Source organism: Tamandua tetradactyla, chromosome 5 (genome assembly GCF_023851605.1).
Source record: "Tamandua tetradactyla isolate mTamTet1 chromosome 5, mTamTet1.pri, whole genome shotgun sequence".
NCBI classification, from domain to species: domain Eukaryota; kingdom Metazoa; phylum Chordata; class Mammalia; order Pilosa; family Myrmecophagidae; genus Tamandua; species Tamandua tetradactyla.
The window spans coordinates 32,535,126-32,561,076 of NC_135331.1; the positions used below are offsets into that span (position 1 = coordinate 32,535,126).

Here is a 25,951-nt window from a genome sequence, read left to right on the forward strand (position 1 = left end):
ATGGGCCCCGCCGCCCGCCCCGCGCCGAGGTCGCCACCGCCGCCTCCTCCGCCGCCGTCGCCGTTGCTGCTGCTGCTGCCGCTGCTGCCTCTCTGGCTGGGCCTGGCGGGGCCCGGGGCCGCGGCGGACGGCAGCGAGCCCCTGGCTGGGGCGGGGCGGGGCGGGGCCCGCGCCGTACGGGTGGACGTGCGACTCCCGCGGCGAGACGCGCTGGTCCTGGAGGGCGTCAGGATCGGCCCCGACGCCGACCCGGCGCCCACCCTGGGCGGCCGCCTGCTGCTGGTGAGCGCCGCGGTGCCTCCTCCATCCTGCCGGGCCCAGACCGGGCTTCCGACTCCTCGCCTAAATCCTCCTCCCCATCCCCACTCTAGATCCCGCACCCCAGTGTTGACCTTCTTCCTGGGGCTAAGTCCTGACCACCCAGCGCGTGGTTCTCAGACTGCCCAGACTGCCTGGACCTCAGAATTCCAAAACCTGGGCTCCAGATTCATGTCCCTCCACAGTCATTCCCCAAGCCTGTGTGGCCTACCCCTGCCCCCTCTTCCCCCCCTTGCCTGCCTCTGCCCACAGCCCCTCGCCCCACAGATGGACATCATGGATGCGGAGGAGGAGATGCTTGGAGCAGGCTGGATTGCCGTGGCTTACGTGGGCAAGGAGCAGGAGGCCCAGTTCCATCAGGAGAATGGAGGGCGCAGCTCACAGACCTATCCCAAAGCCCTGGTCCAGCAGGTGCAGGGGATGTGGGGGGGGGGTTCGGGGAGAAGGGTGTGAAGACATCTGCTAGCTACGGGCCACCAGGGGGGCCCTTAAGGAGCAACCAGAGAAGTTTAGAGAATCAAGTTGGCATGCTGTTGAAGCAGAAGAGAGATAAAAAAAAAAAAAAAAGCTCAACCAGGCTCTGAGGGTGTTAGATGGGGGAGTTCCTGCTGGGACCCGTAGGGGAACAGCCCTGCTGGTACCAGGGAAGGCACAGCGTTGTTTGGGTATGGGGGGAGAACAAGAGGAATAGGAGTTTTCCCCCTTAGCTTCAGGAACGTATAGCCACCTAGTCCAGAGGACATGCTCACTGCAGAAGCAGGAGCTAAGGGTGACTCTGGCTCCAGGTGATGGGACAAGTGTGTTAGCAGGTGTGTGCTAGCTTGTGCCCTCTGCCCTCCTGCAGATGCGCCGGGCCCTCTTCCTGGGAGCATCTGCCTTGCTTCTGCTCATCCTGAACCACAATGTGGTCCGAGAGGTAAGCTGAAGCAGCCTAAGCAGGGGTGGTACAGGCTGGGGCATGAGCCTCTAAGGCCTGCTGATCTCCATGTCCCCTGCAGCTGGACATATCCCAGCTTCTGCTCAGGCCGGTGATCGTTCTCCATTATTCTTCTAATGTCACCAAACTCTTGGAGGCACTGCTGCAGTGAGTTGGGGCTTGGGCTTCAGAAGGACTAGGAGCCTGGGTTCTGGGGTTCCCTGCCTCCTGTTGTGGGCCCAAAGGTCGCAGGACCAGGGCCTTTCCTGTTAGCTTTGAAGACTGTTAAGCCTCCCAGTCTGAAAAATGGAAGAGAGGACAGTGAGGAGGAACCAGGGCCTGGAAAGAGGGGGTGGTTCTGTGGGCCAAGGGGATTAGCCTTGGCAAGGAGGAAGCCGGATACTGGATTGGAAGGCTTGTGTGAAATTAGAAAAACCAATGCCCACAAAAGACCTGGGGACCAAAGCAGAAAGGATGTGGGGGTGATATTCCAGGGTATCCTTTTTCCTCAGGGTTGGGAGTAAGTGGGCTTGGGCTCGCCCTCCCAAGAGCTCTTGCATCTGGCCCCTTTGTGGCTCTCCCTTCCAGGAGGACCCAGGCCACGGCTGAGATCACCATTGGGGAGTCCCTATCGGCCAACATCGAGTGGAAGCTGACACTGTGGACCACCTGCGGCCTCTCCAAGGATGGCTCTGGTGGCTGGCAGGACCTGGTGTGCCTGGGAGGCAGTCATGCCCAGGAGCAGGTGGGTGTCAGGGATTACAAGGGGCTGAGGGAGAAGAGGCATGGGGGGGGTTACACTCATGACCTTGTCTTGCAAGTCCTGTGGCCTCTCATGACTCTTTGGTGACCATCGCCGCCCCACGCATATGTTGTACACGTTCAATCAGTGATGCAGGTCATGGTCACGATGGCAGGACGCCCACTGTCACACTGCATGTTTAGTTCCCATTGCCATCTGTCGCTCCTGCTCCAAAGCCACCTTTGGCTGGCCACTGTCTGCAGAATAAAATTCAGCTTCCTTAGCCTAGCTTTCCAGGCTGTCCTGATCTGACCCCTGACTTGGTAAGCCAGGGCTGCTGTAACAAAGCACCGCAGACTAGGTTTAAATAACAGGAATATCTCCTCGCAGTTTTGGAGGCTAGAAGTCAAAAGTCAAAGTTTCAGCAGGGCGTGCTTTCCCTGAAGTCTGTAGCATACCAGTGGGGGCTGACCGGCATCCCATAACTTAGTCTCTGCCTCCATCACATGGCCATCTCTCTCCCCTTCTGGCTCCTCTAACTGGATTTGGGGCCCACCGTGATTCAGTTTAGTCTCACCTTTGCTAATAACTTCTTCAAAGATCTTATGGACAAGTAGATTCATGTCCATGAAGTCTTGAGCATGTCTTTGTTGAGGGCTTGATTCAACCTATAACACATCCTTTTGTCCTGTTTTTCTAGTCTTCTCTTCTTTCCCCCATTGTTCTTGGTCCCATGCCCCAGCCACCCTGTGCCATTTACTGGCTTCTACATATGTTGCAGAGCCTCCTGCCACCAGACACTGGGCCATGCTTGGCCATGGCCATGGGCAACTTTTTGCTCCATCACCATATATTCCAGTCCAGCCAGACTCTTCACAACTCATCCCACCAGTCTCCTTCAGAAAGCCTTCTTCGTGCCCTCTCCCCCTCCTTAATAGGGCTTGTAGGATAGCCATCCTGTGTGAGTTTTGGGGTGTGTGACTTTGTCTCCTGAAGACAGAAACTGCATCCTTTTTGTCTCTGGATTTTTCAGTGCTCTGCATCCAGGGGCTTCAGTGGCGTTCAGTCCATAGACATGTACTAAGCCCCTTCTCTTTAAGATGGGCAGGCCCTGTCTCCTGGGAAGTATCCAGCAGGTATCAGCAGATATGGGCTATGCAAGGCGGCTTCAGGTCTGGCAGGCTCAGGGGTCACATCTTGGCTTTAAATCTTAGCTGAATGATCTAGGCTGAGTGTTGAAATGTCTCTAGTCTCATGTTCTTCCTTTGTGGAACAGGGACAGGATTGCCAGGGGATAGTGATGTAAAGCTCTGATGCCACCAGCACACGGACTGCTGTTGTTTCTTGGAATATCTTTACTGTTATAAGAGCTTGAATCAATCAGGTGTCACCAAATGGTTTCTGAGGTCCTACAACACTTGGGGCTCATGAAAGGCTGCAGAGGATAAGGAAGGCTTTTGAGACCTGGTCTCTGCACTTGAAGGGCTCAGAGACAAGCAGGGAAGAAGGAACTCATCCATGGAGACCTCACTGACTCAGCCCAGACAGCACTTGCTCAGGGATGCCTGTTTGAATAGCCTGAGCTGCAGAAGCTCTGAGGGAGCAAGCACCAGGGCTGGAGGAAGGGAAGAGCTTTCTGGAAGAGAGGGGTACCCTGCTGCACATCCCCCTCTAGAGGGCAGCCCACACAGTTGGTGAGGGACCATCAGATGAGAGGCCAGGAGGAGGTGCTGGCGGAAAGGCTAGAGCGAGAGGGCAAGGAATAGGCTGGGAGACAGCCTGGGAGACCTGTAGGGGGGAATGTGCAGAGGGCAAAGCTGAACAGCCTCAGTCCATACTGTGGGTGAATGCCTACAGAAGTGGGGTGTCTGCAAAGCAGCCAGGATAGGCATCTCAGCTGTAGACCAGATGGGCGTCAGGCTTTCCCCTGACCAAAGGACCAAGTCATATTCTTCCAGTCTCTAATGGACAAGCCCTCAGCTTCACCTTTAGCTCCTCAGCTGCGGGGGGCACCAGGGTACAGAGGCTGGGTCTCCGGCAGCGGAGCTCTGGGCTGGCCACAGCCTCAGTTCTCCTGCCTGAGCTACCTGCCCCAAAGCATGGGGGTCTAGAGTAGGCTCAGCCCTGGTGCTCCCTCTGAAGGCTATTCTGAATCCAGCACATGTCAGCCTGGCTTGGTTCAGCAAAGAACCAGGGCAGCTGCAGCCTTGGGCTCACAGAACTCAGTCTGGGAAGGAGAGGGCCCAGAGACACTGTCCCTCAGCTAGATTCAGTACTGAGCTGGGAGTGGACACAGGGCACTCAGGGGCTGAGGGGGCACTTCATAGAATGGGTGCCACCACCCCACTGCAATGGAGGGCAGATGGGGGACAGAGCAGGGAGTTAGGGCTCATAGGTATCTCTTGGTCATGGCCACTGAGTGCCTCTACTATGAGCAAGAGCAGTATCTTGTGATTCTACCAGCACCTAGACTCATCCAGAGTGGTGGCCTCTTAACATTAGATCAGTTCACAGTCTGCTCTGCCCGCACATGGTGGTATTTGAACTGCAGCACTGGCCGGGGGAAAACATACTGGCAGAAGATTTGAGAGCTGCAGATAGCTTTTAAACGAACATGTTTATTAGTCACAGCTGCACATACAGACACTGAAAAGGAGCACACCTATGTGGGCAAGCATCACACGTCTTGGGGCCACAGGAGGCTGTTTGCTTACTCAGCCACTTCACTTCTTGAGCTACTGCTTAATAGCCAAAACCTAGCAGCCATCCTGTCCTTGGTGGGAGCAAAACCATGGTCGGCATTATCCCCAATAACCCCCAGGCCCCAGTGGTCCAGAATTAACTCCGTTATTCTTTTCCAAACTCACTTATTCCACAGAGACCTGATTCTCTCAACTACATGGGGCCCCAGGACCCCAGTGGTGATCACAGCAGATGTCGTCCCATCAGCAGGAACTCAGAGACCCTGATGGGCAGTGGCAAGGAAATATACAATTAGGTGTGAGAAAGCAAGGTGGGGGGGGGTGCATTCACTTACCCTGCAGCGGTCAGGGAGAGCTTCCCAGAGCAAGGGGTGTCCAGAGGCATTAACCAAGAGAGAGGGCAAAGGAGGAGAGAGATCCCAAGGCAGGGAACCGTGTGTGGAAAGGCACAGGTGTGAGAGTGGGCAAAGAGCACAAGTCACTCGGAGGAGGGAGGCAGGGTGATAAATGAGGTGGCCTGATGTTCAGCAAGGGCCTGCAGGCAGGGTGGAGGAGCTGGAGGGAGAGATGCAGGGAAGGGTGTCCAGCAGGGAAGCTGAGGTCATGTTTGCAGGGAAGGGCAGGGAGGGGTTGTAGGGTGGAGAAGAGGGGGCACAAGAGATCTGGGAGAGAGGAGCCATAGAATGTGGGGACCCGCTCGCTCTGAGAGGGAGGGGCACGGGTGGGAAGGTGATGAGTTCCTTAAAAGCAGACCAGGAAGAAATGGCAGACTGGGGTTGGGAGGGCGATGAGTCCTGGGTCAGGGAGTTTGTGGGGCTGCCAGATTGAGGCTTTCCTGAGTGTGAAAACTCTTGAGAGGTAAGTTGATTGCTCAGGAGAGATGCCTGCAGTGGGGACATGTGTGTCTCCTGGGCAGTGGACAGAGAGATACATAGGGTGGAGAAGGCAAAAGAGGAGGCCAGGAGCAAACAGGGTCAATGATCCTTGGCCACCTCACCTGCTAGGTTTACTGGTGCTCCTGGAAGGCGATGTCACTGAGGAAGAGGGTGGGCAGTTGTGGCACACCCTGACCCCCACTCCCCTCCCCAGAAGCCCCTGCAGCAGCTGTGGAACGCCATCCTGCTGGTGGCCATGCTCCTGTGCACAGGCCTTGTGGTCCAGGCCCAGCGGCAGGCATCACGGCAGAGCCCAAGGGAGCCTGGAGCCCAGGTGGGAGCCCCAGCCCTCCAGCCCCCCAGCCTTCCAGCCCCCCAGCTCCCCAACCCTGAGTCCTGCAAGATTTGGCTGCCTGCTTCGCATAGGTGGACCTGTTCAGGCGCCGCGTGGTACAGAGACTGGCATCACTCAAGACCCGGCGCTGCCGTTTGGGCAGGGCAGCCCAGGGACCCCTGGAGCCCAGCACCGAGACCTGTGCCGTGTGCCTGGACCACTTCTGCAACAAGCAGGTTTGTCCCCTGGGCAGAGACCAGCTGTGGCTGACCCAGGACATCTCTCTACCCCTCTCCTGAGAGACCACCTGAACCACCCCAAACAGGGCCCCCTCCTCCTAGCATCCCAGCTGCCCACCCCCCTACCACCCCCATGCACAAGGGCAAAGAGAATAGAAATAGGGTTGGGGAGGTTAGGCCCTGGGAGCTTCAGTTCCCCAGCTCAGCTGAGGGGCCTGGGGTGGGAGTCCTGCCCTTCTGGCCTGAATGCTCCCTTCCTCTCCCCATAGTGGCTCCGGGTGCTGCCCTGTAAGCACGAGTTTCACCGAGACTGCGTGGACCCCTGGCTGATGCTGCAGCAGACTTGTCCGCTGTGCAAATTTAACGTCCTGGGTGAGCACCAGGGCTGCGGGTCCCATGGCCGACTCTTCCTGGCCCCTGCCTGATACCTCTCCCTATTCTTTTTCTCCTCCCTCTGCAGGGAACCGCTACTCAGACGATTAGCCATGGAACAGAGCAGCGGGATGGACAGGACAGAAACTCCTCTGGCTGGGAAGAAGGATAAGGGGCCTCCCACTGCATCCACACTGCGAAGGTCAGGCCAGCAACCCTGAGGCAAAGGATGCGGGGCCGGACCTGCCAGTCAAGGGAGAGGCTGCTTTGGTGCCAGCTTGGCACTCCTGGGGCTTCTGCATCTGCCACCCTCACAGGCAGCTCCTTAGGATCCTGAGCCTGAGGAGAGAGAGTGTGGGGAGCTCTGGGGCTCCCTCTGCTTTGGAGGTGCGGCTGCAGTGCTGTTTTGTGTTTACTTATTGGGAGGTGGGGCGGGGGAGAAACTGTGTAGCCTTGAGGGCACCCTGGCCTGACCATCTTTCAGGACACAACTTGGTCAAGAGTGTGATGTTAAATCCAGAGACTCCACCGCTGCCTGCTGCCGTTGGTCCTTGGGCTCTGCCCACCCAGCTGGGCTCCCCAGGCCTGACTGGGACCAGACGCCTTAGAGACCATCCAATCCTAGGCTTCTGGGTTGGGGCTACATGTCACTGACCATGATACTTGAAGCCACAGGATAAACGTGGTGCATCTTCCAGGGCATTGGGGTTTTTTAAGAGATTTGGGTGGGGGAGGTTTACTATTAAATTAAATGTGGATATATTTTAACATAAGATGTAAACTTTGTGTGGATTTTTTAAGATGATAAACAAGTTGCCTTGGGCTAGATTTACTCTCTGTGGTAGGAAGAATTCTAAGATGGCCCCATGATCCACCCTTCTCTGTGTACAGACCCAGCATGTACAGAACTGTGAATGTAATGGGTTTTACTTCTGTGACTAGGTTACGTTATATGGTAGAGTTGATTTTAAGACAGAAAATATCCAGGTGGACCTAACTAATCACACAAGCCCTGTAAAAGCAGAGAGGTTTCTCTGGCTGACAGAAAAAGAGAAAGTCCAGGTTGGAAACGTGAAGGGGTTTTGACATGTGTGAAATTCCTTGTGGCTGACTTGACACTGGAGGTGGTCACTTGGCAGGGGATCCAGATGGCCTCTAGGAGCTGAGTGGCCCCAGGCTGACAGCCAGTCAGCAAGGCCTTGGGACCATCAGAACTGCCATCGCAGGAATCTGAATTCTGCCAATAACCAGGAGCTTGGACGTGGGCTCTTCCCCAGAGCCCTCAGAAAGGAGTGCTATCTGGCAGGTATCTTGATTTCAGCCTTCTAAGGCTCTGAGCAGAGAACCCAGCCGTGCTGAGCTTGCGACAATTTGTTACACGACAACAAAACCCTAACACTGCCAGGCAGTTTCTTCTCTTCTGGGGATGTAGCTGAGAAGCCCCTGTCTCATGTTCCTGCTGAGCAGATGAAAGTCCGCGGTCCTTCACCAGGACTTTGGCACAGGCCGACTGCCTCAGGGAGCTGCTCTGAGGGCTAACTCTCCTCTGTGAGAGAGGCCAGGGGGCCACAGCCTCCCATAGGAACCCTGAGGCTATGCAGCAGCAGGAGCAGGACAGACCCTGGCTGTGCCAGCTCAGCTACACATACACACGTCCTCTCTTGACCCTTCTCTGTAAACTGAGGAGCTGTGCCTGATGGTCACCTCACCGGGGGAAATGTCATAGGAAGCTGGGTATGCCCACTCCAAGAACTCAGCAAAGACTCAGCCTGCCCTGCAAGACTAGGTGACTAAAGACAGACGGAGGCTTCAGGAGGAAAACTGGACTGCTGTGGGCTTGGTGCAACAGGTAGCATCAGTCAACAGCCAGTGGGCCCCAAGGGACAGCCCTGGGAAAGCTAACTCACTGGTTGGGCGAGGGCCTGCCCTGCCTTCAGTGGCCTCCTGGGAATCTGCGCATCTGGATTTCAAGAAACCTTTTGACTCATCTCCTAAAGGCAAGTTCCTTTGTGAAAGAAGTGCTGACTTTTTTGGGTCTGTAATCCAGAGCCAAGGCAGGAGGCCCTAGGTTTGCACCTGGGCTGGGGGAGGCATTGCTGTCCTGCCTGCCTGGATGTCCACCCTGGGCCCACCTCAGCACCACTCTGCATTCCTCATATATTGCCACCCTCACCCTGAAACCTTTCTTCATTGAGCTGGGTCACTGAGTCCATGTTTACCCTGTGGCCCTTGCAGTGGGGAGAGAAAGACTGTCCTCCATGCGATCCAAGTGTCAGAATCTTCTTTCTGCTCTGTGTGTGCTCTCCCATCTCCCCAGTCTGGAGGAAGACAAGGGGCACTGGGGCCCATAGCATGCCAGGACTTTGCAAGATCGGGAACTTCATGTCCTACCCAGGACTCCCTGGCTTAGCCAGTACTTTGAGGCCAAAATGGCTGTAGGCAGATGGCCGGGGCTTTATTAGACTTGGTGGGTCACCAACCACCTGCCCCTCAGTCCCACCACCACTGCAAGCTATGTGGGCCGCTCCTGAGGTTGGCGTGCAGAGCTGGCCTGGCCCCGGCCTGGGGAGATTCTCCTCCTCAGCCTGGCCAGGGCCCGGATGGGATTCTGGGCGCAGATGACCGAGTGGGTCACATCCTCCAGGGAGGACTGGCTGGGCCGGCTGCAGGGCTGCTGAGGCGGGGATGCTCGGAGCTGGCCTGACAGACTCTTGCCTGCACTGCCTGTCCTGCTGCCTGGCAGGGGCCGCCTGCCCAAGGTCCTGAGGGAGGACCAGACCAGAGATCATGCCTGAGCTGGGGGCCTCCCCACCCCCTGCCTCCCTCTGGCAAACATCTCACTCACCCTGGGGATGTTTTCTGGGCCTGGACTGGTTGTGCTGTGCCCTGGCTTCCTCTGGTGGGAGGGGACCAGAGCTGGTCCTGGGGGATCAGCTGCAAAGAAAGCCAGGCTCAGAAAGGATGAGGCATCCCCTCCCCGTTTTACAGAGAGAGTGTCATACCAGGAAACGGCAGAGAGAGCTAGAACCTATACTCTGGCCTCTTATATTGAAGGGCAGGAGTTTGGGAAGCCTCCCAGAGCCCCATCCTCAGCTACAAACCCTGGGGCAGGAAGTAAGTGTAAGAAGGTTTACTTTCTTATGAGGTTCCTGGCTGCATTTGGAATAAAGCACAAAGGGCCGTAGGGGTATTTGAAGCCAGACGATCCATAACACCCTCATGTCTCTGCAAGATGCTGGAGATATGGAAGCTTCACAGAAACCTGGCTTTAAGCCACAGGGACAGGCTCCTGACGTATTTCCAGATGGGGTTTGAAGACCTGCTCTGGGTCCCTGAGGACCCTTCTCTAGGTGGGGGAGCCAGATTGCCTACCTTGAGGCCCCCCTGCTGGGCCACCTCATGGATTTTGTCCAGCATGGCCCGAAGCCGTCCATTCTCTTCCTGCAGGACCCGGATGCGGATATCATTGGCCTGTACCTGCCTCTCCATGTCATCTGTGACGTTGCCGGAACCTGCGGGAACACAATGCCTGGGACCTACCCTGCCAGGGCTGCCTTTTGCTCCCACTGGGGCACGATCTCAAAGGGCAGGCACAGGGGAGCTGGGTATCCCGTCTGGCATGGCTTCTCCTGAGGATTTGCCCCCCACCCACTAGGAAGGTGACCACAGCATTGTAGAATTTGAGCTGAGACCTAGAGCTCAATGAAAACTAAAGTAAAGGAACAAGGAAATGAATCTCTTCCAATGCCTTCTGGTTTTGGTGGGCATCGGGGCACAAAGTGAGTTGTCCGAAGTCACATAGCTAGATCTGGGGTGCGGGACACAGGAATTCAGCAAAGACGCTTTTTCCCTGGCTACTTCGACTTGTGTAGGATACGTCCTTATAGCTCACAGCACTACAAACTTAGGCAAGGTGTTGCTGGCTTGTCTTCTTGATTTCCTGGTTTGTGAAAGGGGCTGCTGCCCACCTGGCAGGGCGACCAAGATGGCGAGGGCCTGACCTGCAGGAGTATCAGGCCCAGGGAAACTGGTCATTTTCCCGACAGCTCTGTGGATGGACTCAGCCCCTCTTGACCAAGAGGGATGGAGCTTTAGTGGGTTGGAGGGGCTGGGACAAGGCCCTGGGTCATCTGGCACACAGTCCTGTGCTGAGACAGGTTGCCTAGCCTCCCTGTGTCTGGTGGGCCTCTGAAGCCAGCCCCGAGGCATGATTTGGGAGATGCCAGGAAGAAGGACACAGGGAAGTCGAGTGAGGACTAGCATGTGACAGGGTTAACAGCGGGGGCTATGGAAGCAGTGGACTTGCAGCTGAACTAGGCTGTGTGATTTAGGGTGGTTACCTTGCCTCTCTGGGTTTCTGTTCCCCTCTATTCATCCCTCGTAAGGAGGTCACACTACTGGACCCTCTTCTACTGCCCAAACTGCAGGCCTGGGAGTGGTAGTACCCCTGTCCTGCCCAGAACCTTCCATACCAGCCCTGGGTCCCTACTTTGGATCTGGGCTTTGCTGGGCCTGTGGAGGTCTGGGAAGGCCACCAGCAGCCGCTCCCGTTCCCGCAGCTCCAGCAGCTCCCGTTCCAGCTCTGAGATGGTCAGCTGCAGGTCTGTCGTTGCCTGTTCCAAGCCTTGCTTCTCCTGCTGCAGGCTCTGCAGCAGCTCCTGGGGGAGGGGCAGGCTCAGGCCAGGCCTGGGGAATGGCTCCTGGCTTCTTAGGTACCTTCCTTCCCCAATAGCCAGGTGGGGGCTCCTCTGGAGAACAGGATGAGCCTGCTGCACACCTGCCCACTCCTGCCCCGTGCCTGCCCCCACCTGCTGGGCCCGGAGCTGGCACTGGCCCTGTTCTGTCTCACTCTGCAGGCCCTGCAGCTGCTCCTCCACGTGGGCCCGCTGGGCCTCAGCCTCATCCAGGCGGCCCCGCAGCTCCTCGCGCTCCTGGTCCAGGCTGTCCAGCTGCTGTAGCAGGGCTCGCTGTTTGACCTGCAGGGACTGAGCAGGGTGGGGCAGGCCGTGAGATCCCTCACACAGGGCTAAGCCCAGGCCTGGGAGACTAAGGAGGCTGTAGCCTGTCAGACCCTCTGAGCCCTTCCCTGGCCACTTGTGTCTGTGAACCAGCGCTAGGTCCCTACATTGAGGGGAAGGGGCAGGTGTGGGCTGGCACGCCCCTACCCATCAAAGCCAGGCCCTCAGCTTACAGATCCCACCCTCTCTGAAGGCAGCTGGCTGACTCAGCCTCACCCTTCGCTTCCTTCCAGTTATACCGTGTCCCCACCCAGAAAGGAATTCTGCGAGATATGCTTTTCTTCTTCTCCTTAGGTTTCCAATGTCCTTTCAGCCCAATTTCCTAACACACACTGAGAACAAAGCAGATGAACTGAAGGTGGTCTGCTCTGAGTCCCACTCTGCCTCCTGCTAGCCATGTGGCCTGGGGCAACTTCAACCTGACAAATCTGTTTCCTCATCTGTAAAATGGAGATGACCATGGTATCTGCCTCCCACTATTATGGCAGGGACTAAGAATGAAAGGGCTGCATCAGCCAGAGCCCAGTGCCTGGCTCACAGCTGACAACTCATGTGTGGGTAGGGCAGAGAGAAAAGCACCTGCTCTTGGGTCAAAAGGCTTTCTCTATTCTGGCCTGGCCTGGTGGACTCCTGCCTCGGGTCCTTGCTCCCCACCAAGCCTCTAAAGGAGGCCCAGCCAGGACAGTTCCAGGCCTTCCCCCCCGCACCCCCCCCCCCCCCAATCTCTGGACAGGACTCCAGTGAGGTTCCATTGTCTAGAGCATGGATGCACCCTGAGCCTTGGGCCCTGGCTCAGCTCTGCCTTCCTATACAGCCCCTGGCTCACGGCCCAGCCACTAGCCTTTGGAGTCCAGCTCAAAGGCCACCTCTTCCCAGAAGCCTTTCTGGACTCCCACAAGCAGACATGACCATACCTCCCTGGACCCTGTAGCATTTTCCCTGCCCCTTTCTGCTATCTGGCAGGAGAGTTGTTAGTGGTACAGCTGCTCATCCATGCCAGGTGAGGAGTCCCTCTAGAGCAAGACCTCACTTTACCTGTCCCCGAGTCATGTCCCCCTGGTGCCTGCTCATGACAGGCCTTCTGTAAAGCTGAGTCAAACTAAAACTTGGGTGTTTGGAAGCGGGTACCCTACACAGATGGCACCCTATCCTCCTCCAGCCTGTGGAGCCCTCCTCAATGGCACCCAACACTGCAGGTGCCTAGGGAGCTGGCGAGGCACCTAGCACTCGGACTCACCTCCTGGTGGCGGACCATGCTGTCAACCCGAGCCTTCTCCTTGTCCAGCTCTGTGCTGGCCCAGCGGATCTGTTGGCTGGCCCCATCCAGCCGCCCGGCCAGCAGCTGTACCTGCTTCTCCAGCTGCTGTACCTGCTTCTCAGCCGCCGCCCTGAGTTCCACCTCCTCCTGCAGTTGCTTTGCCTTTGCCTCTGCAGTATCAGGTGGGTGCGGGAAGGGATGGGGCAGGAAGCCCTGGGTGTGAGTCCCTGCACCGCATCTGACTAATGACAGGACTTGAGGGTTTCATATCCCATCTCTGGGTCTCAGCATCCTCAGCCACAAAATTGGACTCTGAACTCTGCCTGAGGAGGGTTTGGAAAGAGAAGTACCCTCTGGGTGCGAGGTGGCACCCAATAGTGTGTGTATGTGGGGGTATCTTTCTTTGTGGGCCCCTTCATCTTTGCTCTGGAAACCCACAGGACAGAGACAAAAGTCACTTGTCTAGTGGGGGACACCGTGGGGCTCCTTACCCACAGCCTGTGTGGATTGCTGCTGCTGCCTCAGCTCCTCCTCCAGGATGGCCACCTTCCTCTTTAGGTCACTCGTCTCTATGGCAGCCGAAAGAGGCCCTTCAGAGGCTGGCAGCCTTCGTTCCCAGCGAACCCCACAGAGTTAGGCAGCTGTTGGCATTTGGAGGGGATGCCTGGGTTGCGGGAATGGTTCTGGAGAGCTGGGCCCTGTACTGCCTCACTGGCTGCCAGCAGCAAGGCCCAGAGACAGGCAGTGACACCATTTCCTCAGGCCCCACATCGGTGGGCACTGGCTGACTCCCAATGCCAATAGCTGGACCACTGTTGATGGCTTTTGCCAAAGCCTCAGAAGTGCTTCAGCTCGGCTGGAAGTGCAAGGTGAATTGACTCCCTCAGGATTGACAGGAGCGAATGGATAAATACCTGGCTCCCTCGCCCCTCTGATGGGATAACTCTGACACGTGTTCTATACAGTGTCCCAGTGTTCTGCAATGGGAGCGAACTCTGGTTGCCCGTGATGGAACTGGCTTGATGAACACACATTTCTTTGCTGCCTTCTCCTCCCCGTCTCACTTCTCAACACACCAACCTGGGTTCCTGGTCATCCCACACAAACTACTTGTATGCAAAGCCCTGCCTCTTCTGGAAAAGCCCTGGCTAGGGTGTGGCAGGGGTTCTGGGGCACTCAGGATCCAGCCCCTAGGGCACAGACCTGCAAGCAGTTGCTGCTTGTCATGCTCCCGCTCAGCTAGGTGCTGCTCAGCCTCCTCTGCCTGCCGCTGCCGCTCCCCCTGCTCTTGCTGCAGGGCCTGCTCCAGCTCACCCACCTGCTGCTTCAGTCCAGCCTTCTGTCCCTCTGCCTCTTCCAGCTGGGCCCTGAGGGGCCCAATGAGCTGAGTGAGGGCCCCCACGTGCTTACTGAGGCGCAGCAGGTCTTTGTTCTGCTCTGCTGCCCAGTGGCCCACGGTGGCAGCTGGCAGTGGCCTGAGCCCCATGCTGTCCTGCACCAGCTGCTGGAACTGCCCTAGGGATGAGGGCAGGTTCTGGGCTTGACACAGGCTGATGACCACCTTGCCCACCTCCTGCAGGCTGCCCTGAACGCTGGTGCATGCGTCACAGGGCACCAGGGCTGTCTCAACGGTCTGGGAATGGATGCTCCTGGCATTCCTGGCAGCACTGGCTGCTCTGATGGGAACAGCATCTGGCTCTTGGCAGTTATGAGGCAAGCCTGGCCTTGGCGACAGGGGCTTAAACTTGGCAGGCACAAATTCAGGGCTCCTGGCTGGCTCGCCCTTGGCCATGGGCTTGAAGGTGAGGGTTTCCCCTTGGTTTGCTCTTTTCTGTGGCCAGGAAAAGACAAGAGAAGACAGGTGAGATAGACAGGCCGGGAGGTGACCAGTTCCCTGGGGATGTTCTGTGACAGGCCCCACCTGACACTCACATCCTCAGACATTACCTGACACCAGTGTGAATGAGAGAGAACCTTTTCCTCCTTCCTGCTACCTCGACTTATCAAGTCAGGGCATCTTCCTTGCTGTCCCTCAGGCCTGATGCAATCATGCATGTGGTACTGGCAGGGTAACACCAACAGCTACAGCTGCCAGTCACCGGGCTCTCACTGACATGTCACTTGCCTGCTGTCATGTCACCATAGCCCCCTGGGCTTTAATTTCCTCCCCATCACTGACAGCAGTTTTTCCCACTGGGTGGTTGTGAGGATTATGCAATTTCTTGTAACAAATGGGGTTTATATTTGCATCCTAAGAAGTAGGAACTGTTGCAACACCCATTGTATAGATGAGCAAACTGAGGTTCCGAGTGGGTGGGAATTTTTCCAAAGGCCCTCAGCATGAGTGGTGTGGAGTTAGATGGCCCAGATATGATCCCCAGGGCCTGCCCCCAGGTAAGTTTTGAATGTGAGGCTCCAGAGTTTACACTGCACCTTATGGGCAATGTGGAGCCAGTAAAGGTTGTGGGTGTACACAGTGCTGGGCAGCCTGGAGCTGGGGAGGGAAGGGGTGTGAGGCCGACCCACCTGGGGGGCTGCCTGCTGGTAGAGCATGCCCAGCTTCAGCAGGCTGTTCCAGAAGCAGCGCACTGTGAGCCCCACAGACATGCAGGGCCCCATGGTCTGGGCAGGGGGCATCGTCTGCTCTGAGCCGAGGTTCTCCACGTAGTTCGCACAGCTTTGGAGCAGCAGCAGGAGCCTGTAGGCAGAGACGCAAGGGTAAGCCAAGGCCAAGACCAGAGCCAGGGTGCCCTTGTGCCATAGAACCAGGTGGCCTCCAGCTTGGGGAACTGGCCCGGGCATCAGGGGATCGGGGGGGAGTCTTGGAATGGGTAGGATCAAATCCAATCTGGGGGACATTTCTTTCGGAAAGCCCTCCAAGTTCCCAGGCTCAGCTCAGGGGTCTCCTCTGGGCCTCCTGGATAGCAAAATCTTTATTTTTGGCTGTTTCCCCACTGGGGAACCACGGGTGGCTGAGCCTGGTCTCAACTTAGCTGCGCCCTGAATGCTCAGAAAGAGCTGGGTGAGTGGCTGCCTCTTGCCACATGGCCCATAGCTCTCACTTTACAGGTGACAGAGCTGAGACCCAGAGAAGGGGAGCCAGCCCACACCACAAGGTGTAGAGGACAGGGCAGGGGTGTGTACGCAGCCTCTTGACTCTAGTTCAGGGGCCACTTCTACAGGGTGAGTTGTTTCTGTGACAACGGATATACAGAGTGGAAAGAGGTAGGCCTAGACCCTAAGCTTGGAGTTCCAAATTAGAGACAAGGGCTGATTTTAAGGAAAGAGGCTACTGGAAAGGTAAAGCTTGCTTGTGCACAGGAACCGAACTACCATGAAGAAAGAGGTATGTGTTTATGAAACAGACCAGGGGAGTTAATGGCCTTATCTTGTTGCAAGTGAAAGGGAATCATCCCAAATCCCCTGGGGCCCTGGGCAGAGAGGTATGAGGGGAGATGCTGACCACTACCACCACCACCCAGCCCCTGCCTCTCTCTGGGCCACAGTTCATCATCTGAGTAAAGACAACAGCGCTGGGCAGCACTGGGGGATGTGAGAGCACCTGGAAAGAACAGAGTGGGGCGCTGACAGCACAATCTGTCTTCTCAGACAGACAGAGCCTCCCAGCAGGAGACTACCATGCTGTCTGCATTCCTCCCATCTTTAGCCTTAATTCCATCCTGGCATGAACTGAGCACTTCTTGTTTCTACACTTTGGGCCAGAGGCTGGACTTGAAAGCTTCCTTGGCCATCGGCCCTGTCCTCCAGGGTTCCCAGCTTGGTCTCAGCTCAACCCAGCAGTCTTTGCCAAGAGGTCCGTGCACTCATGGTGGGCAGAGGGGCCAGGTGGGTGAGGGCAGTTGGCAACAGCTTCCCAGAGGAAGGAAAAGGTAAACTGGACCTTGAAGGATGAGTGCGACTTGGCCAGACCAGGCAGGAAGTGGGAAGGGCATTCCGAGCAGAGGGCACAGCACCTGCAAAGTCACCATGGAAAGGAGGTATGACCTGCGCTTTCCCACCAAGGGCTCTTTCCAGCCTCACAATAGTAAACCTAGCTGACTTGTTCCCAGGCAGGTCACTGGGGTCCTTCCCACATCTCAGCTGCCTGTCTGACCCTCATGACTCTATGAGGGCGTCTGAACACAGGGAGTTTGGAGTGAGGTCCCCAGGAAGTGTGTTAACTGCAACAACAGCATAACGTGGTGGGGCTGCAAGGGAGTCTTCTGGCCTCTTCCCAGCAGGGCCAGGATTTGGAAACCGGACCCGTGTCTGGTGTATGACATGCAGAAGGAAGAGCCTACAAGATGCCAGGGAAAAGGTTGGGAACTCTGAGCAGAAGCTGTGGCATCCCCCAAATATAAAGACCCAGAGAAGACAGATAGCAGTGGCCAGAAAAGCAGCAGTTGTAGCTGCAGTGCTGCAGAGACCAGTGGGGCCACCAGGAACTCCCTGCAAGAGGTTTCTAATAGCAAGAGCCAGTGCTGTCTAGGGCCAGGACTGGGAAGTGCGGCTTTGCCCAGAGCCCAGCAGGGATTAAGGCCAGGATATCACCTCTGAGGACAAGTGTGCATGCCACATTCTGCAAATAAGGACATTGAGGACCAGAGATGGAACAGGACTCCCCCAGAAAGCAAAGTAAGCTGGCTCTTCCCTCCCAGGCCAGGCTATCTCTACCACCTCCAGCCACTGAGCCATAAAAATGGTATAAGCACCACGTGCTGAGTGCTGGTTGCAAGCCAGGTGGGCTTCCAAGACTTTACAGCTCACTGCACCAAGGAACAATTGCCCGAAGCAGGGATGATTGCTGTCCCCATTCAACAGATGAGGAAGCAGAGGCTTAGAGAGGTGATGGCAAGTGCTCCCCTCCTGGGGGTGTCAGCCAATCCAATTGGGAGCACTCCCTAGTTCACAGAAAAGACAGAGGCTCAGAGCCTCAGGGTCACCCAGGTGTGCACTGGCTCATTTTAGAGCTTCTGGAATGAAAGTCCATCCTCTGAGCCAGGCCTGCTGAAGCCTCGAGAGTGTGCCCAGGACCCCCCAGCCTTGTGCATCAGGTAGGTCTTGCTTTCTGGGGGAGCCTCATCCCTAAATTAGGGGATCTACCCCTTGATCTCAGAATGAATAAACAGGCCATAGCCCTCTCCATGGGGTGGTGCATGTCAGACAAACCTGTGAAAATGAACCCCAGAGTCACATGGATGAACTGTCCAAACGACGCCGAGAGGAAAAGGCAGGGCGTTTCCAGAGGACCACCCTCATGAGGACACCCTTTTTCCAAAGGATACAAAGGAAAACCACCAATGCCTAAAAGTTAAAAAGGAAACTAACACTAAACAACATATTGCTTGGCATATACAGGTACGTACACACACACACACACACACACATACATACACACACACACACACACACACACACACACACAGACCTCAGGAGAGCTGGTCCCTCGGGGAGGTGGTGGTGGGGAGGGTAGAGCACAAAGGAGGGGAGAAGTCACTGTTAAGGTGCTAGTTCCGGAGTTGGGAGGGTGGTGCCCGTGTGTCTATCCATTATATTAAAAAAAAAGAAAAAAGTGAAACCGACGATAACTGCATTCATGAACCAAGAGGCATGGTTAGTCCGATTCTGTATATCCATGGCACAGTTCAAATGAAACGAAATTAAATAAATACCAAGCCTGCTGGGAGAGCCCTGAGCTCGGAGTCAGGTCAATGGCGATCATTCCCAACATCATCACCATCTCCGGTGGGTGCGTCTGGGACCGATACTGGTGTAAGGGGGTGCCTCAGACACCCAGCTCCAGCAGAGGCCCTCACCTGTCGATGACAAGCTCCAGCAGCACAGCGTGGGACAGCTGCGTGAACTCAGGGTCGCCCGGCACGTGGTCGTAGTGCTCCAGCAGGGACACCATGTCCAGGTCGCAGGCCACACGGTCGGGGAACTTCCAGGAGGGGGAGCGCACGGGCCCGGCCCGGGAGAACACGTCTACAATGGCGCCCTGCAGGTCGGTGAGGTCCTTGCGCAGGCTGTCCATGCAGGCCTGGCTGCCCAGCAAGTGCGCCATCCTCACGGGCCCTGGGTGGGTGGTGCAGCCCCCTCAGCCAGGGCCAGGTGGCTGCTGCTGGGCGGGGGGACGGCACTCGGGCCCCGATCTGGACAGAAAGGTGCTCGGGGGCTGCCAGGGGCTGGGAGGAGTTATCACTTCCTGCGCACGGAGTCCCTGTTTGGGGTGGTGACAAAGTTGCAGTCATGGATGGTGATGCTGCATTATGAATGTAATTAAAGTACCCTTAAAAACAGTCCAAATGGCAAAATTTATGGTGTATGTCTGTTGCCATAATTATAAAAACAACAATCTGCCAGGGGGCTCCTAGGCCAAAAGTCTGCCCCTAGTCCCAGGTCAAAAGACCCAAAACCTGGTTCTGTGCAACGTCCCTCTCACCCCCTGCCGCACACCACACCCCACCCTACACTGCCGATTCCATCATCCTACTAGTAGCTCCCGAGAGCCTGTGTGTGCCAGGCCCTTGGCTGAAGGCTGGGCAGATGCCACCGAACAAGAATGAGCCCCCCACTCCCCCACCTCACCTGCCCCACAGCCCCACCCTTCCTTCCTTATGTACCATCCAACTGGGTTTCTGACAACTCAAAGAAAGTTACAGCTACAGTGATGGGCAGGCTGACATCGTCTCCCACCTGGGTCACGGCAGCCCTTTCCAACTGGGTCACAGGCCTGCCTGCTTCAATCTCATCAACTTCAGCTACAAGGAATTTTGGTTAAACCCCATCTGACCACTTGATGCCAGCCCCTGAACACTTGGGGCTCCCTGTGGTATGAGTCCTCCAGCCACTTCAGGCACATCCCTCCCTGAACCCATTCCCTCCTTCCAGGCACCGTGTGCTGGTTTAAGAAGCAGTGCTCTGTTGGGAGCTGGACAGCTGAGCCCTGGTCTCTCCTCATCCCCTCAGTTGGGGTCCCTTGTCCTGCATGGATTTCTCAGCAGCAGAAAGCACTTTGCACCATACCCCCTTCCTGAAATGCAGGGGCTGCCTGGGTACTATTTAGGCTGTGGCCCCTTCTGGCACCCGGTGAGTCCAAGCTTGGCCGGGCAACCTCCCTTTTCTCAGAAAATGGTACCACCACTGGGTACACTGTGGCTCAACCCTAAGTCCAGCACTTCCGTGAAATCCCTTTCCATCACTCCCATGTCCAAGCACCAAGTGCTGCTGTTTCTGTGTCCAGGCTACATGGAGAACCACCCATTCCTCTCCATGAACTCTAATGCAGCCTCCCTGAGGTGCCACCTGCACCTCTTCCCCTCACAATCCCCATGCACTCTGATTAAGCAGCTGAATGGATTATTTAAAAAGGCACCTCAGGGCGGGCCGCGGTGGCTCAGCGGGCAAAGTGCTTGCCTGCTATGCCGGAGGACCTCGGTTCGATTCCCGGCCCCAGCCCATGTAACAAAAACGGAGAAACAGAATACAAGAAAATGTTTAAAAATGTTTCCCTTTCTTCCTTCCTTCCTTCCTTCTATCCTTCCTTCCTTCTCTGTCTTTCCTTTAAAAAAAAAAAAAAAAAAAAAAAAAAAAAAAAAAAAAAGGCACCTCACAGCCAGTCATCCCCTGGCTTACAGGTTTCTATGGCCTCTCAGCCCGGTGTGGTCTGCCCCCACCCAGCACCTCACCACCCAGAGTGTGCTCCATCCTCAGGCTTAGTCTTTAGAAACATCCCTCGGAGCTCGACCCAGTATCTCCTTCTTAGGCAAGCTCCCCTAGTACCCCAGATAGGTCAGGTCTTCTGTTACAATTCTCAGATCATCCCTTTCTTTTCCTTTCCAGGACATATCACCTGTGGAACTAAATCATTATTTGAGGAGTTATTTGTGGTGGTTGGTCTGTCTCCTCTGCAAGTACATGGACCATGTCTTCTGAGTTCACTGTAGTATATGACCCAGCTGCTTGGCTGGTAGGTGCTGGGAAGCTTCATGGCTCCTGGGGTGGTTTATAAGGGCTGAGCTGGCATCTCTGACCTCCCAGAGCATGGGGCCCTGCCCTCACCTCTGCACAGGTGCCTGCTGCAGGGCTAGAACTGGAGTGTCTGAATTTTCCAACCCTTGGGCTGGTCTGTGGGCTCCGGGGCTCAGCACCAGAGGTTCATTGGAGTGCCAGCTTCCTTTCTCCAATGCAGAAACCGGACTGAAGCAGCTGTTTAGTTCCTGGGAATGGAGAGTGAGAGGGCAGTCAGGGAGGGCTTCCTGGGGGCCAGGAGCAGGCTGTCCAGAAGGTGAAGGGGAGGGTGTTCCAGGCTAGAAGAATGGGGTGATGGGAGACCCTTGTCTTGAGGCTGAGCACAGAGGACATGCTTCAGCCAGGTGAGCTTTGACTGAAGGGCCTACTCCGTGCCAATCCCTGAATGCTTACAACAAGCAAAAGAAGGCGGGGTTATTGGCTCCTTCACAAATGAGGAGGCTGAGGCCCCAGGAAGTTATGGGGCTAGCCCAAGGTCACTCAGGAAGCTGGGATTCTGAGTCCAGTATCTCTGTTCTTAGTCCATGCAGCTTCTAGAGCAGCACTATCGAAAGAAATATAATGTGAGCTATGGGTGAACTTTTTTAAAACATTTTTTACTATGAAACATAACAAATATACAGAAAAGTAATAAACTTCTAAGTACAAGTTATAGAACAAATTTCAAGTGGTTCCAGTTCCACAATTTCAAGTATTTCCTTCTGGCTGTTCTAATACACTAGAAACTACAAAGAAATCTCTATATAATGATTTAGTAATCACAATCCTTTGTTAAATCTCAATTCTCTGTTATTAACTCCTCCCTCTCATTTGATCATTCCCCTGATTTTCAGGGATATTTTGGCAAAGATCATTCTAACTTCTTCATGTTGAAAAGGGATGTCGAACCTTATGGGGTAGGGGATGCAAATGGTTGATATTCCGGGAGAGGCTGGTACCTCTAGGTTTCAGGCACAGGAACAATTGGGAGGTTTTATGTTTCTGAAAAATAAATTTAATAAGTAAAACTTTTATAGAGTCATAGATAGAATCTTGGGTTTTCTTTACGGTTTTCAGGAATACTCTTGGTTGGGTCTTGGGACACCATGGAAATTTATAACATCTGGCTGAAGCTTGTATAAGAGTAACCTCCAGAACGACTTCTCAACTCTATTTAAAATCTCTTATATAGGCGGGGTTTTAAATTTTCTACTAGCCACATTAAAAAAATAAAAAGAAAACAGGTAAGTTAATTTTGATGGTGCATTCTAGTTAACTTAATAACCAATAAAGCATTATCATTTCAACATGAAATCAATAAAAAATTATTAAGGAGATAATTCACATTCTTTTTTTGTACTGTCTCACTGACAGCATATCTCAATTCAAGCCAGCAACCATTTCAAATTTCCCATAGCCACACAGGTCAGCAGCTAACATATTGGACACTGCAAGTGTATATGAGATTCATATTCATTCAGCAAGCATTGCCTGAGTACCTACTACATGCTGGAAACTAGGGATGAAGCAGGTACATGGAGCTTTGGCCTCAAAGAGATACCATCTCTGTCTGAGGGTCCTGCTGTAGCAAGTCTTGGGTCTATGAGCTCCATAGGCTCCATCACCAAGGAAGGGAAATGCATATCCACCCCATAGCACACATGAACATACTCTCCTATAGCACCGGCCTACACCCCACACACAGTGGTACTGGAGTGCTGACTTGGCGACAGCCTCTTGTGAGATACTGTTGCCCATAAGATTTCATGTCCCCCAAGGAGTGAAGTATAAGGAACAAACAGGAAAGAAAGAAAAAAAAAACAGACTGAAACGTTCTATGTTTCCTTCCTGGGATGTAGGAGGAAAGAGATAAATGAAGCAAGCAGAAGGTCCCAATCTAGATGGAGGCGTATTCAGGTGCCAAGCACCTGGACTCATGGAGCTTCCTCATGGAAGACACCATTTTGTTCCACCTTCAAATAACTTCAGCTGCCATCCGGGGCCAATTGCAATACCAACTTCCATTAGATTTCAGTTCAGAGAAGCAGCATCAGTAGATGCAAAGCATCAAGAAGAATATACAAGAGGAAAATCTAACATTGAAAAATATACAAGGTAATTATATGGTTTCTTCTGAAAACTGGGGCTATGCAAATATAAGACTGGTTTGAGAATCACTTAGGTGTGTGTCAAGTGAGGGAGCATTTGACACGGTCTTTCTCTCTACCTGGGCCTGGAGTATAACTTTCAGCCCCAAACTGCCAACCATGCACTGTCCATGTGATGGCACAGAGGATGGACGCTTATGGAGTCAGCACTGCCACTAGGTAGGCAGAGCAGCTGACTCTGTCTCTCCTCGGGTTCAAGGTTGGCTTTTGCCTACCAGAGAACAGTAGGAGCTGTTCCCTCTTAGCCTACCCCCAGTGGTAAAGATTATGCCTCCCTCCTGGTCCAGTAGGCACACTAAGATTCAAGATCACCACCTTGAAAACACTTTGGATATGGACAGATGAGTAAAAAATATATATAAATAACATGGGGTGGATAATGGGTAAAAAAAAAATTGAGTAGATTGAAATCTCAGTGGTCGATGAAAGGGAGGAGTAAAGCTTATGGGATGTATGAGTTTTTTCTTTTTATTTCTTCTTCTGGAGTGATGCAAATGTTCTAAAAATTATGGTGATGAGTAACAATACGTGATGATATTGTGATCCACTGATTGTATACTTTGGATGAACTGTGCATGTGTGAAGACATCTCAATAAAAATATTTTTAAAAATGCAACTAATTGTTGAGGTATGCTTTGAAATGTATTGCTTTTTTGTATTATGTCATTTTGCAAAATAAAAAAAATTAAAAAAATAAACCTTGGAAACCCAAAAACCATCTAAATGGCAGTTAATCCATCTCAGACCCAGGGATTCTAATTGCCTGGATCCCTGGAGACACGGAAAGGAACTTGTGATGAAAACTGAATAGCTAACTGCACTACCAGAAGGGCCTGGGTTTGGAGCTCCATTCTGCCAACTCTGAACTTCACTGACCTCATCTGTGAACAGGTTGCTCTGAAGAATAAATGATACAATGCACGGAGTGTTTCCAACAGGTTCTGGCTCAGGGTAAATGCTCAATAAGTCCTAACTACCGTTATCATTCTACATCGACGACACAAGCCGAGTGTGTGTGTGTGTGTGTGTGTGTGTGTGTGTGTGTGTGTGCGCGCGCGCGCGCGCGCGTTCAAGAGGAAGCAGGTGTGGGAGAGCACCGCTTTCTATCAATAGGTGGAAAAAGTGAAGCTCAAGCACTGGCTTGGCAACCCCTCCCCACGCTCTGGAGCTAGGAGGGAGGGGAAAGGGGACAGGGATGAGGGCACTTGAGAAGGAAGCCGGGAGGGCGGGATTTGAGTGTGCCACAAGGGAGTGAGGGGCGGGGTATGCAGGGACGCACCAGTAGTTGTGATGGGGGCGGGGGGGGGGTGTCTAACGCAACCAAGAGACGGTCCAGTGGGGCCTGAGGGTGGGGCTATGGAAGGAAGAGGATTGAACCCAGAAAAGACAGGCCCGTGGGAATTAAGGGTGTGGGGGACTTGGAATAGGGTTGGGAGGAGCTGGAGGAGACGGACTTGAAGCGAATGAGGTGGTTAAGGGAAATGGGACTCTGAGAAGTGCCTGAGCGTAAGGGAGGGGACTCTCCAAAGTGAGAGGTCAATGGGAAGGGGCCTTGGGAGGCGGGGTCTAGGGAGAAGGAAACTGGCCTGAGACTAAAGGAGGGGGACCAGGGCCCCGGGGTGAGTGCCGGGGACATCCAGCGGGGTGCTGTAGAATATCTCACCCCTCTCGGAAGTCGCAGCCTCAGCCTGTGTCTGGCCGGCTCATGGAACTGCCCCCGGCGCGCCTGCGGCTTCCCTGGATGCGCAGCAACCCCTAGCCTGGCACCCGGACTGCTGCCATGGCAACGGCGTAGCGCGCGAGCTCGGCCCGAGGGGATGGGACCGGAACCTGGTGGGCGTGTCAGGAAGTGCGTCAGCCTTGCCTCCTCGGAGACGACCTGCTCGGCCGCCGCCATCTTGCTAGCTCGTCGTCCCGTCCGTGCGGGGATTCTGTTTTGACGCCACACTGTTCATCGACATCGAGGCGGACTGGCAGCCCTCAGCGTCGCAGTCATGCCGGCCGGACCCGTGCAGGCGGTGCCTCCTCCGCCGCCCGTGGCCGCCGAGCCCAAACAGGTACCGCGCCCCCCGCACCTCGATCGACAACCCGAGCCTAGGCCTGGACCCTCCCCTCCAGCGCGGGTTCTCCTCACTCATGCAGGAAGAAGCTGCCGCTGTGGAGGGCTTGGAGGGACTGCAAGTCCCAGGAGGCAGCGCGCTTCCTGCGCCGCGCTGCCTTCTGGTAGCGAAGAGGCCTCTTCTGAACGGTCATTGTCAAAGTGTGGCCCGCGGACTATCGGCCTCATCACCTGGGAGCTTGTTAGAAATGCCGAATCTCCGGCCCCTCCCCAGACCTTCTGAATAAGAATCTGTATTTTAACTAGGTTCCAAGGTGATTCATATGCACATTAAAGTTTGAGAAACACTGACCCAACCCCTGTCCCGGTTTTCTGCCCCTAGCTTTGCCCAGTAATTTCTGAGTTTCCAGCCTGCATAGTCCACATTTGAGTGTTAATTCTCAGCATCTCCTTGGTGTTTATTCTAAGCCAGCCGTCATGCCAACCTCCAAAGTTGCTGGAATGAAAGAAGCACAACCGCTGCCTTAGAAAACTCACCGACTAATGGAGGCAGACAGGCATGAATACTCAACAGATATTTGTCCCCATCTCGAAAATGATACGGTTCAGGCCGAACTTTAAAAGGCTCTCGATCAGCTGAGGGGGAAAGTTGTGTGTAAATAATTGTAGCGTGGAGTGATATACTGGGTAATGGAAGTATGTGGCCGGTATGAGAAGGTTATTTAATCGACATTGCTTTGATGGGGAGGTTAAAGTAGTGAAAGTTCATAGGAGTGTGAAATAAGTTGCTTTTAGAAGGATACATAAGAATTCACTGTGTAGATGATTGGGAAAGGGAAATACAATTTTTCATTCATTCAGCAAACAGTTGTTGCACACGTACTATATGCTGACCACTGCTTTCAGTTCAGAATACAACTGAAACACAACAGAAGAAGT

The 25,951-nt window shown here is 54.5% G+C and overlaps 3 protein-coding genes across 8 annotated transcripts in view; 2 read left to right on the forward strand and 1 right to left on the reverse strand.

Moving 5' to 3' along the window:
* On the forward strand, positions 1-7,271 carry RNF215 (ring finger protein 215). The gene is made up of 9 exons (XM_077160579.1): positions 1-282; positions 586-729; positions 1,163-1,234; positions 1,317-1,402; positions 1,823-1,979; positions 5,768-5,887; positions 5,980-6,123; positions 6,396-6,498; positions 6,587-7,271. The coding sequence occupies exons 1-9, from the start codon at positions 1-3 to the stop codon at positions 6,607-6,609; spliced, it is 1,131 nt and encodes a 376-aa protein (XP_077016694.1). The 3' UTR covers positions 6,610-7,271.
* CCDC157 (coiled-coil domain containing 157) lies at positions 3,781-25,102 on the reverse strand. 6 transcript variants are annotated; one of them, XM_077160576.1, is made up of 14 exons: positions 24,617-25,093; positions 21,694-21,786; positions 21,199-21,349; positions 20,836-20,993; positions 18,591-18,994; positions 15,301-15,472; positions 13,978-14,605; positions 13,266-13,343; positions 12,754-12,944; positions 11,307-11,483; positions 10,988-11,156; positions 9,871-10,010; positions 9,344-9,432; positions 3,787-9,260 (listed from the first exon to the last, which is right to left on the reverse strand). In XM_077160576.1, exons 5-14 carry the CDS (start codon positions 18,836-18,838, stop codon positions 9,011-9,013), a joined length of 2,142 nt encoding a protein of 713 aa, XP_077016691.1. In that variant the 5' UTR covers positions 18,839-18,994; positions 20,836-20,993; positions 21,199-21,349; positions 21,694-21,786; positions 24,617-25,093; the 3' UTR covers positions 3,787-9,010. The 6 variants fall into 6 exon arrangements, with proteins under 6 accessions (XP_077016692.1, XP_077016689.1, XP_077016691.1 ...); XM_077160575.1 differs by lacking the exon at positions 21,199-21,349; XM_077160574.1 differs by lacking the exons at positions 21,199-21,349; positions 21,694-21,786 and having other exon boundaries at positions 3,786-9,260; positions 18,591-18,849.
* SF3A1 (splicing factor 3a subunit 1) overlaps positions 24,807-25,951 on the forward strand; it is a 19,918-nt gene continuing 18,773 nt past the window's right edge. Inside the window, exon 1 of the mRNA XM_077160572.1 lies at positions 24,807-25,010. Within this exon, the coding sequence (XP_077016687.1) occupies positions 24,948-25,010 (63 nt within the window). The 5' untranslated portion in view covers positions 24,807-24,947. The remainder of the gene's footprint in view (positions 25,011-25,951) is intronic.